The 16,037-nt window shown below is 33.9% G+C and overlaps 1 protein-coding gene across 1 annotated transcript; it reads right to left on the minus strand.

Moving 5' to 3' along the window:
* Positions 1 to 504: 504 nt before the first annotated feature.
* On the minus strand, positions 505 to 15,583 carry LOC126708842 (pleiotropic drug resistance protein 3-like). The gene is made up of 24 exons (XM_050408809.1): positions 15,168 to 15,583; positions 10,091 to 10,214; positions 9,247 to 9,335; positions 9,037 to 9,121; positions 8,640 to 8,799; positions 8,482 to 8,558; positions 8,320 to 8,373; positions 8,132 to 8,222; positions 7,637 to 7,938; positions 7,274 to 7,555; positions 6,865 to 7,178; positions 6,490 to 6,650; positions 5,879 to 5,982; positions 5,621 to 5,774; positions 5,344 to 5,484; positions 5,078 to 5,148; positions 4,654 to 4,986; positions 4,002 to 4,292; positions 3,610 to 3,693; positions 3,300 to 3,433; positions 2,883 to 3,110; positions 1,890 to 2,061; positions 1,525 to 1,779; positions 505 to 882 (listed from the first exon to the last, which is right to left on the minus strand). Exons 1-24 carry the CDS (start codon positions 15,494 to 15,496, stop codon positions 616 to 618), a joined length of 4,302 nt encoding a protein of 1,433 aa, XP_050264766.1. The 5' UTR covers positions 15,497 to 15,583; the 3' UTR covers positions 505 to 615.
* Positions 15,584 to 16,037: the final 454 nt, after the last annotated feature.

The following is a 16,037-nucleotide window of genomic DNA, read 5'->3' on the forward strand; positions in this document are numbered from 1 at the left end:
TACTAACCAATCAATTGAAAAGATGAGCAATTTTTAAAGTACCACTGACCTACCAACTTCCAAACCGACGATTGAAAATATGAGCAAATTTGACTTTTACTAATTGAGTTAATTGGAATTCATGCAATAATCCAAATTTAAGATATATAAATAAAATTATTATTATTTTTCCTTCTTTTGGTTCATTAAAGGACTTTTTTTATTTTATAAATAAAAGCAGAGGCCATGGCTTCAACGTGAATCTCCTCCACTATTTTATTCTCTTGCTTTAGTGTTTGTGGAAAGTAGAAACTGGTCAGTTATTAGTGTATCAAATTCATACTGTAACTGTAACTGTGACTTGATTGGAAAAACCATATTCACTATGTGATGCAACTAGTCTTAAGTACCAGATTGTAAGCACGAGCTTTTCTTGAGAACTTTGTGTTCTTTGGAGAGAGGCCTAACCAAAACGCTATTTCTCCCAAGAATTTATCCTGTCAGAATTCATTCTGCCAAATCATATTTACCAAATGCATCAAGAGCTTTTTATTGAACCACAAACAAGTTTAATGGCTGAAACAGAAGCTTATCAAAGCTGCTAGTATGTATTACATCTGTATGAGAGGAGCATCTTTACCTCCTCTGAAAGTTTAGTTTTGCCATGGCATATGCAAAAGCAAATGCAGTGACAAGTGGAAATGCTAAAAGAACAACTGCTACAATAACCAATTGATTATAGTTATACCCATAAAAAGTTTGTATAAAGGCATTAATTGCTGTGCGCTCTCCATATATCGTTATTTCGTCCTTTATATCACCATATTGTGAAGAAAGGAAACCTTGCAGGGACCAGGCAGATGGGCAAATCCAATAAGCCCAAACCCACCACTTGGGAATTTTCTGCATGAAAAATTAATCACAGTTGGGTCAGTTGAATTGAATCTTATTCCTAGGATTAAAAGAATAGAATTCTATTATAGCATAAGTAAACTAGAGGTCGGGTCTTGGTGCAATGACAAGTGCCTTTCACTAAAAGCGACAGGTCATGGGTTTGAGTCCGAGAATTAGCCTTTCCATACAAAATTTGGCTTAAGACTGCCTACCATGATCTCACTCAAACCCCGCAAAAGTTAGAGTTTTGTGCACTGGGTACTTTTTAACATAAGTAAACTGAACTCCTACTAATTTCATAATTCCCAATAAATTTCTCTAGAAAAATCAATAAACTCATGAATTCTTGATCTCTGTCTTATGGAGATTTAATAAATTAACTTTGTCATCCCTATCTATGCATTTTTAGATTTATATACAACAACAATACCACAACAACCAAGCCTTAGTCACAAAAGTTTGGGGTTGAGTATGATTTCTTAAACACTAGTCAGAGTCAGCCACGTATATTTTTTTGTCAGTTTATGCTATCTGAAGTCATAATCTCTCATATTTCCTTGATAACCATTTTTAGATTCATATACTTTGTCAAAATGCTAGACCAAGTAAATGTGAATGTCCAAGAGCAATTAAAGGTAAGAGTTGGCTTACTGGTCCGGGCATGAGGAACCCCGCAAACAAATTTAACATGGTGTAGCTGAAAGCCGACAATACTGAAGCCACTAGATAAGTAGGGGTCAACGAAACAAGCAGCATACCAAAATAACTGTAGAAGAGGAGCATACTAAACATTGTGTAGAAGTACCAAAACACTTTGTATGCTGACCAGTAAAAACCTATTGCTGGATATGTAATTGTAGTAAATAGAATTGCTTGAAAGAATATATATGGAATTTCAACAGCCACCTGCAACATATGATAGAGTATCTGTATATCAAAATCTGTAAAATGTAAAATATTACATTAACCTTTGGCAATGGTAACAAACTAACAATTGCTTTAGGAAATTTTAGTACCTGTGCAAATGAATATGAACATAAGGAATACATTCCAGCAAACCTTTCTCGATATGCAACATTGCGTTCTGTGAATGTGTATGGTAGAATACCTGAGCAGTTGCAAATTCCCAAAAACTGCATGAGAATAAACATTGCTCCTTGTATGTTGATAATATCCTGCACACTTTCTCTGTTCAGAGAAAGAGACAATATTTCGACATTTCAAATGGTTGACATAAAATCTCTGGCATGTAGTGTTTGAATTTCTAAAAACTGTTTTTGATAGGCATAATTTTAAGTTTGAAGTAAATACCAAGATTACCACTCAGGATGCTGTTGAGAATATCAGCGAGTGAAATGTGTCTTTCAATATTCAATGAATATTTCATGCAGATTGTTGGAAGATGCTAGATATAAGTTACTGCTCACAAAATATTGAAGGCTTAGCCTCATTTTGATTACATGGTCCAAATGTAACACTCTTACAATCCAGAATGTACATTACTAGGGAACCATCTGTGCATGATTGCACTAATCAAATTTGCCGCTTAGCTGAGTTTTTGCTAAGATAGATGAGTTGATCTACGGTACAAGTTTACTCGAATTATATTTAAGAAGCCTGTGATTAGCAAAGCTTTTTGCTCATGCAGATATATTTAGTTGAATAATGGGTATGCATGTGAAAAATATACAAATAATAGGCAGTTCTTTAAACTTCAGTTTGTTATACTACACTGGTGTCTGAGTCTAACCCTAATATGTTGTTTCAATTGGTAAATCTCTTGGGTGGTGTTGACAAGTAAAAACTTATGAATATATGGTTTCTAGAAAATGCATTCATTACTTTGTTCCACCTGTTTTTAGACCAAATAAGGAGTGAATATGCTTCGGGCAACAGCTAATGTGAAAGTGTTACTAGTCCTAATGTGCTTTCAAGAACTGCAATAAATTGTTCCCAAAACTTAATCAGTAATTGTACCAAAAAAAACTAAATAGGTAAAGAGGGCTTACATTTTCTTTCCTTTCTGCCAAAGAAGTGCTCCAAATAATAAAGAACACAAAATGAAAACTAGATAGCGCGCCAAATTATAATGGGGACTTCTCCAGTAAGTCAGATGTAGCTTCCAGACGCATGCAGTGAATTGTTGCCATCCATTTAGTGGAAAGCGAGTAAAAAAATGCAGCTCTTTTGAACCTTGTACTGGAGAGCTTAGTATTTTTACTCGTTCTTTGTTTTCTCTACATAGAACATGAACATAATGTCACTTGGTTTGATGTAGTAGGTGTTGATGTGGTAGATTACTTGCTAATGCTTTGTTATTATATTCTTTACTATCCCCTCCCCTCTTCAAGCATAGAATTTTAGATTTTAACCAATACAAAACCCAGGCACTATGCCTTTTGACTTCTGATGATTGTGATTTGTACCTGCACAATTTAGACTCTTTGTATAAACTGGCAAAATCCAGTTCCCGTTTAGCTTCTGCAGAAGGACTTGTAACCTCTAACATCCATGTCGCTGGGTTGTAATTTTCTTTGATTTTTGGAACCCCAGGAACACCCTGTCCAGAAAAAGGTGATAGACAATCATAATATATTATTTGCCCTGGGTTACATAGTGTGTTTTTGAGGAATTTCTCTATTGAGACATTATTTTCTGAATTTCTGACCAATAAAGTGAATGAATTGACCATTCATGCCAATAAAAAAACCTTAAAAGTTCCTGTCAATAACTTACCTCCAAATACTCAATAAGCTTACTTGAATTCTGACCCAGCTCTCCAGAATATATTATTTGCCCCCCTTTTTTAAGCAACATCAGCTGCAGGAAGTATCAGTAAATGTAGAAAATTAAACAAACAAGCATAGGGTGCTCCTTCTGAAGTTGGCTTGGAATTATGCCTTTAATTTAAACTCCATCTCTCTTCTTTAGTTGGAAAAAAAGAAAAGAAAAGAGAGAGATGTATTATAAAATCTAAACCTTCCCTAGTTATAAAATTATGGAAGAACGAGGACTTATTTTAGTTGGTGAAACATTTACCCGGCGGGTGCTTCCACATTAATAATCTTAAGCTTTCCCATTTTCCTCTAAATATTATCTTTATGGAATGAAATGTATCAGTTAATTACCTCATCAAATGCTTCAAATATGTCAATACTTGGCTGGTGAATGGTGCAAACGACTGTCCTTCCTGTACTAACAATATTTTTCACAACTCGCATAACAATTGCAGCTGCTCTGGCATCTAAACCAGATGTGGGCTCATCCATGAATATTATGGATGGATTAGAAACAAGCTCTACTGCTATAGTAAGCCGTTTGCGCTGCTCAGTGGAAATACCACTAATCCCGGGGCTGCCAACTAAACCATCTTTAATCTCATCAAGCTCAATCAACTGAAGAACTTCTGCTACGAATTCCTGAGACACAAGTTTGGCAAATTGACATTCCATTAGGTAGCATTTCATTTTTATACAAATAGATTGAAAAATTCATGCATGCAAATTCTAAAGGCATATATAGAAAATTTCAATACTTTCACATACTTTATGTGTTTATTTCTTCCAAAATTTAGAAAGAATGGCCTGTTACTAGAGGCAGGCAGCCACCTTCACGATGAAATTATTTGATTTGTGAAACATTGAATTGCCACTTCATGTCAACTCAATGGTTTTTCCATAATTGGTTCTCTTTGACCTTTAATTCTAAAAAGATATATAAGATTTGAAACATGTTCATCAGACAGTTACAATACATGCTTTAAGTTAAAAGTCATCTCACAAGTCTTGTAAATTTATCAATCTGAGCTGGCAGGCGTAACCGAGCTGAGTATGCTACTGATTCTCCCACTGAAAGAAGTGGGGAATGTATATCACTTTGTTCACAGTAACCAGATATTCTGGAGTATGTATCCTGGACTTTAGGGTACCCTCCAATTCTTATCTCGCCTTCCATATGTCCTGCTGTTTTTCTTCCCGAAAGAACATCCATCAACGTTGTTTTTCCGGCTCCACTAACTCCCATCAAAGCTGTAAGAACTCCAGGCCTGAATACACCTGTAATTTCTTGAAGAAGCTGTATTCTTTTCTCGGGAAAACCTTTCTTTCTCAATTCCTGGGAGATGGATGGATGAAATTTGATCAATGTAAATCATATCTAACACACGAAAAGATCAAAAAGTCAATTCAGTAGACCTTGCAAATACCTTGGGGGTATCAACATAGTATTGCACATTCTCAAATGAAATTGTTATGGGCTCAAAAGGTAGAACCACCCCTGTAGCATACACATAAGAAGTCAATGTTGATATTTCAACGCCCCTAAAAAAAAGCAGCTCATCCATATGTTGTTTGTTAATCAAGAGATGATATATAGAGTATTTCAGTTGATCCATTAAGAGTCTTGGACCATTTGTATCTACATGCATTAGGGTTTACCAAGTATTGGAAAAATAATAAGTAAGCTTCTTACCCATTCTTTCGGTTTCTTTGACAGTTGTAGATCGATCAATGGGAGGCAGCTCTTTTTCTTGAGGTACAATTCTCAAACCTTCTTTTCCCTTTAGAGTAGAGAGCCTTACATGTGAAATCAGAGTCTGGGCTCGCCCTGGAGCTGTATAAAATTCATATTTCATTAGAGATTAATCAGGATGGATAATCAAATTATAATTCACCTTTGTCTTTTTTTTTTGGCCATGACTATTTATTTTCTCATGTTCTCAAGCATATGCATTGGAGTGACAAATTACCCTTCATGTAACTCAGAGCCCAAGTAATTGCAATGTTGAAAACCATCCAATATCCTACTAATGCTGCCACTGAAATCCAGTAAAAGTGGGGACTGAAATCTAGACTGCGGCTCATTAGAACTTGATGCCCTAGAGTGACATTTGAAGATGAATCCTGTACGTTGCAATGATCGTGAATATTAACTGAGAAACATAGGTACCTCTGATATGTAATACTTTTCAGTTTTCATAAAAAATATTAGTAGTTTGGCTTATCACCTTCTGCCACCTTGGTGCAAGGAACTCATTCAATGAAATTCCTATTTCTGCATATGCCAAAGGAGAAATCCAAAAGCCCCACCTCAAACAAGCAGGTAGAGAAGCTGCAGTCATGAAATGCATTTTAGTTAGAGATGTTGGAAGTAGTAAACCAAGTCTCTTGATATTTCATAACAGTTGTGTCTTTTGTCTTTTCATAACTATTTGTGTCTTTTGTTTTCCCATAATTGTTTGTCTATTGTCATTCCATAACATTTGTGTCTTTGAGTTTTCCACGTTCTAGAATTTTCTGTTATGAAACAAAGAGTCATGACAATAATGACAGCTCTTGTTACTTCACCCTATAAAAGAGGATAGATGTATGATTTGAAAGTGTGTGAGAGAAAAAAGTTGCAGTGAGCTCAAGGCAGTAGCCTAATCTCGTTTTTTGTGAGTTTGAAGTACTCTAATAAAATTTTCATTCCTCTTTCTTGTGAGTACTTTGTTGAAATTTAACTCAAGGTTTTGTAAAGCGAACAAGATATATATATATATATATATATATATATATATTATTTCTTTTTTGAGACCGGGGGATTGAGGATTCTGATTGAAATCATAAAAGTCCTTACATTTTGGAATCACAAATCCACTGAATAAATATATTACTATCAAAGTGAGAAGTGAGCATGGTGCTGCAACCGATGGATTTCGAAAGATTGATGCAATTAAACTGAACATTGACACTGATACTAGATGGACAAGGAATAGAATAAGGAATTGGCTGAAGAACCTGAAAGTCATAAATAAAATGAACATGAGCAGGGGACATATATATAATTCATATTGTTTACATAATTGAATGGCATTTTATACTTTCCAAAATACACGGTTGGTTCCAAAACTTTAGTTCATAAAGTTTAAAGTGATCGTTTTTAGTCCTTAAAAAACTTGAAAAGTTATCGACCAACCGTGTATTTAAGTTTTTTCCCCCTTGAAAAACACACCTTTCCAGTTCAGGACTGTAACCAATGACATAATAAGTAAGACTTGTCCAAAGAAAAGCATCTAGTAATGAGAATGGAATCTTTAAAATGGCAGCTGGAATGAAATAAGTCCATGCGGGATAAAAGTAGAAATCTCTTTGCTTGTAGAAGACTGCAAGTCTGGAAGCAGTCAATGACAACTCTGGAAGACCCAAACATATAAATCTAATAAGAGTGTAAAACATGGCACCCATGTAGTAAGTTGCATGGACCAGATCAATGTTCATCCTTGAGCGTATAAACACCGTCATCGTGACCAATCCTACGAACAAAAGCTGTAGAAAACAAATTCAAATGTGAAATGTTTGCTGTTTTGTAAGAATGTCAAATAGGTGATAACACAGAAATTACTTGTCACTCTATCCATTACCTGCGTAGATTTAAACACATGAACAAATGAGTTACGCTTTATAAGTAACCATTCTCGAGCCATGCATGCTTTAAATAGTTCCCAATTACTCAATGAGTAAGTGTTAAATGACAAAGCCTTCTTAGGGTACTTTGATTTATCAACTGGCCTAGAAAGTTTCTCATTTAGCTTCTCTCCCAGGTGATATTCCTTGAATGATCTTTCAATGTTGTTTATAGAGATGTAAGTGTAAGGTCGGTCCTCATGGTACCAGTACTTGGGTTGATCTTTTTTAGATAATACCTACACAAATGGAGAACGCATTGGAAGGCTAGTTCAATGAAAATGTGCTAACTTGTTTCTGCTTTAAAGAAAGATGCATACTTCTTGGAGGAAATCGGCTATGTTTTTTCTTGGTGGGCATCGAAAACCACAATGCTCGAAGAACGCTAGAACATTGTTGCGAGGCCCATGGTATACAATCTTCCCTTCTGCCATTAAGATAATGTCATCAAAAAGGTCAAAGGTCTCTGGTGCTGGCTGAAGAAGTGATAGCAAAATGGTGGATCCTGTTATGTTTGCTAGATGTTTCAGACAGGTAACAATCTGGAAAGTAGTGGAGCTGTCTAAACCATTTGATATCTCATCCATAAAGAGAGCTTTTGTTGGACCAATGATCATTTCCCCTGGTGGCGAAGAACAGTAAGGAAGTTTATTTTGATGAAAGACAAAAAAATGTTCAAACATTAGAAAGTTGTCCTTATTAGGATTAACACTGAAGGTTTCAGCTAAAGCCTAAAGGCGACCCATGTTAGAATTGGATTCTTATTTTGCTTATAATCTGAGTGTATACAAGAAAAATTTTGCATTCTGGAAAACCTGTTGTGAGCCTTCTCTTTTGACCGCCAGAAATTCCTCTATTCATCATGTCTCCTGAAAGTGTGTCAGCACAATTGTCTAGTCCTAGAATCTGTTATCGCCGATAATGATAACAAAATTGCTGTTAGAGTGAGGATAGGAAGTTAGGAACTGGATCATGGATCATTGAATTTAGTAAAAATAATTACCTTCAATATATAGTCCGTTTGGAGAGTTTTTCTTAATCCTTCAATAGAAGTAGCCTATCAATCAAGTTTTCATTAGCAATGGGAAAACAAGACAATGGAAGGAGCTGCTACTATTTTGGAAATATGATAGAGAAGTAAACTGTTTTTTTGCAAATTAGTTACCTTCATGTAAGTGTCAATATCTGATTCGGGGATAATTCCAGCTTGCTTCTCCCTTCTACAAAGTTCTTTCATAATATCTTCAACAAAGAAAGTCCTATAAGATCAACTTAATAATATAAGAGCATGATTGTGGCCATAAGATGCAGAACAAAGCCTACCTGCTCTGTCCCCAATGCCTTGACAACGTGCAGAGAAGTCAAGTGTTTCTCTCACTGTCATTTCAGAAATGTGCAGGTCATATTGGCTTATATAAGCTGATGTCTTCTGAGGAACAAACTCATTGACCTTATAACCATTATAGGAGATTTCACCAGTGACCTGAAAATCAACTTTCACGACATAATAATTTATATTTTGTTGATTGATTCACTAGTTTAGATGAGTAGTTGTATTAGAATCTGTATCTCTAAAATCAAATGAACTTGTTTCAAATGCATAAATATGTAGTAAAGGTCACAAAATATTTCATGAATTCTATCTTATATATAGGGAATGACTGGTTATATTGTTATTTTTGTTGTTTCCTTGACAGGACATGAAGAAGCAGTAGAAAACCTTGAGAGATTGATCTAGTGTCCCTGCAAGTGCCCGTAACAAAGTGGTTTTCCCACATCCTGGAGGGCCAAGCAATAAAGTCAGCCTGCATTTAAAGTGAGCTTATTAAGCCAGTAAGTAATGTTGTTTCATAGAATACATTGTTTCTTTTGCCAATGAAAAGATATCAAAACACGATTGTTACTACTGGCATGTGTGTTCAGGATCAACCTTGAAGGCTTGATGATGCCACTGACATTGTTGATAATCTTTTGCTTTTTCACTTGAGAATTATTGTATCCATTAGTATATCTCATACCCTGTTCAATATTTGACATCTCATTTACTATCCAAGATTAAGCATTTGTTAAAAAACATTAAAGAAAAGGATAAAGCTCAACATAGAAAAAGCAAGAAATGCAATAGCATGATTTCAGGTATATATTGAACCTATATTAATATATTGATATCCAAACATTAGCAAATTTTGAAGTACTCTATTACAGGCCACATATGATTCCAACTAGGGTATATATCTTATCATTCTAGATAGGATCTATTGTAACACACAATTCAATATAGTTAATATGTCGCCTCTCAAGATGGAAGTTTGAAGACAAATTGAGTTTGAGGGAGATGCTAGAGATATCAAAGCTGAAATTTGGTATAGCTAGTCCATGTTCACTGGAGAGCATTAGCATTAGTTCATATAAAAATTCAAGTCTATTTCAGCATAAGAACCTATTTTTTCTATTTTGCATACTCACTTTTCAAACACCCCACATCAGAGTATCTATTTTACATTACATTTCATTAAAATATCAAATTTTCTTGATTTTTTTAATTGTTTCTTTTTCTTCACATACAACAACCACCATCCACTCTCTTCCTTCATTCTCAAGATACGTAAAGGAAGAATAAATAACTAAATATAAAATGAATAGTGTTAGTGTAAATTTACACAATTATACACAGAATGATGTGAGATTTATTTATTTTTTATTACTATTGAAGGCTCTAGATTTATTCTAAAACTAAAACACATTAGAAAAAATAAATGGAGGGGAACAATTACAGCGATTATGTCTTTGAGTGTGCTCCAAAGAGTAGGGATGGGTTTTCCATGAACAACCTTGCATTCTGCTTCTATGAACAAATTCTGGTATCTTACTTCCACACTTGGCAATTCCAGACCCACTCTAAAGAGACAAAAAAGTTTCAGTATAAACAGCATGGTAGCATGTGCATGTTTACATTTACAATTTGCAGCATGTTAAAATTATGGTTAAATGATTAAATTTATCATTTCTTACCATTTAAATTTTAGAATAAGTGGTAATATAAGAGCAATAGGTCAGAAGGTCATAAGTTTGGCCCATGTTTTCACTCAACCTTCTATTTACAATGTTAAAAATTCCATATGTCGGGTCTAATTGCTTTGGTTCAATTCACGTCTTTCTATTAGAATCCAGAGGTTTATAACTCTAATCCTAACATCTTTTTTTAGAACTCTTCTTTTAAAACTCTTCGGAGAAATGCTTTTCATTTTTTGGTTCAATCCACCTATTGGACTTTTCAACATATAATATTTTTATATTAAATAGCTTGTTCTTTTTCTCTTTTTTTTCTTTGGTTTAAGAGGGATCATTCCGTAGTAGAAGCAAGGTCTTCTGCTCTTTCAGTACGTACATGCTCTGGCCATTTCATGCTCGTCTAATATTATAGTTTTATCTCACATTAGAGTTAATCTCCACCATTCGATTTTATTGCAGCAGACTCCTAAACCCCAGAAGTACTAAGAGCAATATTATGACTCTTCAACAGCTTTTTATTTATTTATTTTCTTAAATTTTGTCATTTAAATTACAAATTAGTTTGTAGCATCTTCTGAAGAAAGCAAAATCTATATTTATATATATGGAAAAATTGCACTAACCTCCTATGAGGTTTTCTATTATTATATTCACATCTCCTTAAGTTTGTATTAAGACGTTTGCTTCCCCTAATATTCAAAGTATTTACATTGACCTCCCAAACATGATTGAAAAAATTAAAAAACTTTTAAAGAAATCTTGAATTTTCTATTTTAGTCCCCACTTAATTAATTGGGGACTAAATTAGAAAATTCAAAATTTGGGGACGATAGTTTATAACTGTCGTCCCCACCCTATTTAATAGGAAATTCAGGATTTTTAAAAGCCTCTTCTTTGGGATTTTTTAAAACCTTGTTTTCAATTAATTATTTAAGAGAAATCAGCATGAATAGTTTACATCTTAGGAGATGTGAGTATAATATAATAAAAGAAAATCTTAGGGGAGGTCAACTCTCTCTCTCTCTCAATATATATATATATATATATTAGGTTCAAATTACACCTTGTGTAACTCAATAATTTATTATAGAATTCATATTTTGAAAATCCCACCGTTAAATTACTTGTTCTATATGTTCTTGACCTCTCAAACATGATTGAAAAAAATAAAAAAAATAAAAAACTACTTTAAACAAAACTTGAATTTTCTATTTTAGACTTAATTAAGTGGGGACTAAATTAGAAAATTCAAAATTTGGGGACAACAGTTATAAACTGTCGTCCCCACCCTATTTAATAGGAAATTCAGGATTTTTAAAAGCCTCTTCTTTGGGATTTTTTAAAACCTTGTTTTCAACTAATTATTTAAGAGAAATCAGCATGAATAGTTTACATCTTAGGAGATGTGAGTATAATATAATAAAAGAAAATCTTAGGGGAGGTCAAATTACATCTTGTGTAACTCAATAATTTATTATAGAATTCATATTTAGAAAATTCCACTGTTGAATTACTTGTTCTATATATTCTTGACCTCTCAAACATGATTGAAAAAAATAAATAAATAAAAAACTACTTTAAACAAAACTTGAATTTTCTATTTTAGTTCCCACTTAATTAAGTGGGGTCCAGTTTGCTAAGGATTTGGGTCTTCAGAAAGTGGTTATCGAAGGTGACTCTTTGGTGGTGATCAACGCCCTCTCACAAGGGCATGGCTGTCTCTCCTCATATGGGAATGTCATTGATGACATCTTAGTCCTTGCTGATGATTTTCAGTGGTGTGAGTTTCATCATGTTAAAAGACTATGTAATGTGGTAGCTGATATGTTAGCCAAAAAAGCTAAGGATTTGTTGGGGGTTCGGGTTTGGTTGGATGACCTCCCTGAAGACATTCAACCCCTTGTCTTGTTTGATGTTCATTGATTTTGTTTTTCTTTTTCAATAAAAGCCCAGGCTTGATGTCTGGTTTCTCAAAAAAAAAAAAAAAAAAAAATTAAGTGGGGACTAAATTAGAAAATTCAAAATTTGGGGACGATAGTTTATAACTGTCGTCCCCACCCTATTTAATAGGAAATTCAGGATTTTTAAAAGCCTCTTCTTTGGGATTTTTTAAAACCTTGTTTTCAACTAATTATTTAAGAGAAATCAGCATGAATAGTTTATATCTTAGGAGATGTGAGTATAATATAATAAAAGAAAATCTTAGGGGAGGTCAATGCTCTCTCTCTCTCTCTCTCAATATATATATATATTAGGTTTAAATTACACCTTGTGTAACTCAATAATTTATTATAGAATTCATATTTTGAAAATCCTACTGTTGAATTACTTGTTTTATATGTTCTTAACATTCATGTCAATTAGATATTATTTACTATTTAATCCATAAACTCATATTTTATACATTATTTTAAACTACAAAAATTTGAATTTAAACAATTGATTGATGGCTGTTTATTTTTTATCATCTTTAAATTTTGTAAGCGTGAAAAATATTCGAAAATAATTTAAACAATTGATTGATGACTATTGATTGATGGCTATTGATTTTTTATCATCTTTAAATTTTGTAAGCATGGAAAATATACGAAAATAATTTAAATAATTGATTGATGACTATTGATTGATGGCTATTGATTTTTTATCATCTTTAAATTTTGTAAGCATGAAAAATATACGAAAATAATAATCTTTGGTTATTCATGTATATATGATAGAGATCATTTATCTTTATGTCTTACTCTTTTGCTTGCAAATTAGGTGAGGGGGGCATTTGGGGGAGGGGGGATCTTATAGAGGTCTGATATTTTATTTTTTGGATCGAATTTTTGTCCAAAATATTAATCTTTATGCCTTGCTCTCTTCAACTTGCAAGTCACGTGAGAAAACAAAATTTTTTTTATACGCTTGAGTAAAGTTTTCTACTTTCGGACGGATGGAGTTTATTTCCAAATCAGATTAGCTAGAAGAAAATTCATCCAATCCATGACATAATAATTTAAACAAACATTCATGTACATGTTTTATCACATATGATAACTCATATAATTACAGACGCGGGAAGGGTTTACGATTAGTGGCGGAGCCAGAGGGGGGCGAGGGGGGGCAGGTGCCCCCCCTGACTCCACCTAAAATTTCATTGTATGTGTAATTGTAATCGTAAGGGACTTTGACACAGGAAAAAGAATGGAAAAAATGACTTCCAATTGGTTGAAACTTGAAAGTGATTCTGGCACAAGAAAAGGAAAGTAAAAAAAAGCTTACTCAAACATCAAATCATATCCCATTTTCACCTAATTTACTGTACTTGTAAACTTTTGTTTTATCCCACGTTTGACACTTATTACACAATTTTTTTTTCCTTTTTAATTTCTATCATTATTTTCATTATTAATGATACATTTTGTAGTATTTTATTGTTAAGTGATGTTAGAGATATTGCAAATTTTACTATCTATATCTTACAAATTGGCATGTTATCAATCACAAAAAATAATCACAAACATCTATTCATTATATTGTTTAAATAATACTAATCACATTTTTACCACATCAGTTTGTAAGCTTTTTTGTTGTAGATTTTGTTGTAACTATGAATTGATTTTTTTTTGTTTATTTATTTTAATGATATGAAATATATTTATTTTTCTTATAATTGTTTATTTATTTTGTTATTATTATTGTAAGGACACGATTCGTAACGACCCGTAACAGTGTTGGGTTCGCACGTAAAAAGGCCCAAACAATATCATTTGTAGAGCGTGGGTTTGAAAGGTTAGGCCTTAGTCACCAGGCGGTGAGTCTTTCGTGGTGTTCATACATGGTTAAGTCATTTTCGCCCTAGGAGTCTTTCTCCAGGAGGCGGACTGGGAGGCTCTGGTTTTTGGCCATTTTTCCCAGCCTCCTCTATGAATTGTTTACTTTTCCTTTTATACTAGCCTGTATTTTTTATCCTTCGTCCACGTGTAGGATCGACATTCCAAGACTGATACTTGTCCCATCAGCCCATACTCAGAGTGGTTGGGGGTGGTTGTAAAAGCTGGAGAGTATGGCTCTGTCAGGTGCAGAATATTGAATGGCAGTAAGAGCAGCTTTCCTTGGTCATTACACTTTCCAGCATACCCCTTTTTATTGGCATCGATATTTTAGATCTTTTCCAAAGTTATACCATTTTTGCCCTTTCTTCTCGTGAGACCTCGGTTATGCCGAGGAGTGAATCGTCCTCGGCTGTGTCCCAAGGCTACTTCGTATTTGTATTGCCGAACTTGGGCCATCACCTTCCTCGGCTTGGGCCTCTGGACCCCAACAAGTAAATGGGCCTGGCCCACGGATCATTGGGCCCCACAATTATCGATTAATATTTTTTAGATTAATTTCACTTTAAATGTTGTCTTTTAATTTTGCCCCCTCTGAACCAAAATTCTAGCTCCGCCACTGTTTACGAATCATTAGTCATTACATAACCACTTCGAAGAGATTCTCCTAAACCGGTGGAGAAATTGTCTTTTTTTTTTTTTTTTTTTACTACTTCCTTTTCCTTCATAGTTGTTTTTTTTTTTTTTTTTTTTTTGATAAGTAACAAAAATTTTTATTAGAAAAAAGAAAACCAAGTACAATGGCAGTGTACTAGGAGAAAGTACATTCAATTCAAAATACAAATGATCAAACAAGATGTATTTGAAATATTTTGTTTTGATTTTGTACTTTTTTTTTTTAATAAAAAAAATGGTTCTTCATGCAAATACACGTTGCATTGTGCATCAGTGAAAATGTAATGAGCATATGTTGAACAAGTAGTGAATAGAAATAAAGAATAGAAGGAAGGATGAGTGTTTGTACCTATCTATTCTTTCTTTCTGTTTCTCTAAGAGCCGAAGGTTGTCTTCCTCAATTTCCTTCAAAAGCTCGTCAATGAACATGTGTTTCTCTACTGCTCCAAGCTTGGTAACATCCACCATTCTCTTTCCTGCTTTCTTTTCTTTGCTATCATTCAAAAGCTTATGATCAACCAACGATTTATTCACTCGTTTGCTTGTGGGTAATCTCTCAATCTTAGCCCAGTACTGTAACTCTATTGCACTTTCTGGATTACTATTATTGCTCCCGGTACTTGATGCATGGTGAAGTATGGACAAGTTCGTGTCCATGCTTGTTCCTTTATCCGCCATTTTTTTTTACATTGTAACTCTCTTAGCTTCAATACGTGTATATATATATACACATACCCTCTCTCTTCCTATCAAAACTGGGCCAAGTGATCGCGCAGGGCTGATTGAAGCATAGAAGCAAGTGATGCAAGCCTATGGCCCCTACTTGTATAATATATATATATATATATATATATATAAGAGTAAGGGTCATACACACATATATATTTAAATCATTTTATTGGACAATAGAATGCATTCAAAAGCCTCTACTTGTATAAATATATATACTAGTAGGGGTCACACACACATATATATATATATATATATAAAAGTCATTTTATTGGTCAATAAAATGCATTAAAAAAGTCTTATTGTATACTAAAATACAAAATATTAAAAAGGAAAAAAAAATCAAAAGACTCCACAGTTCATTGCACAACGCCACACGCATAGTTGATAGCAATAGAGTATGCCCATAACATACTAGCACACACAGCACATGACCCACAGCCCCACACGCCAAAACTAACTTCCCTATGGGTGTGTTTGGTTGGGGTGA

This window comes from Quercus robur, chromosome 12 (genome assembly GCF_932294415.1).
Source record: "Quercus robur chromosome 12, dhQueRobu3.1, whole genome shotgun sequence".
In the NCBI taxonomy this organism is placed as follows: Eukaryota; Viridiplantae; Streptophyta; class Magnoliopsida; order Fagales; family Fagaceae; genus Quercus; species Quercus robur.

What these genes read in the sequence shown, in the direction of transcription:
- LOC126708842 (XM_050408809.1), bottom strand. Translation starts at nt 15,496, where the DNA reads ATGGCGGATAAAGGAACAAGCATGGACACGAACTTGTCCATACTTCAC. An exon ending in CAGAAAGAAAGAATAGATAG is followed by an intron (nt 10,215 to 15,167) that starts GTACAAACACTC and finishes TTGTCTCTTTAG; the next exon opens with AGTGGGTCTGGAATTGCCAA. An exon ending in TAGCCGATTTCCTCCAAGAA is followed by an intron (nt 7,556 to 7,636) that starts GTATGCATCTTT and finishes CCATTTGTGTAG; the next exon opens with GTATTATCTAAAAAAGATCA.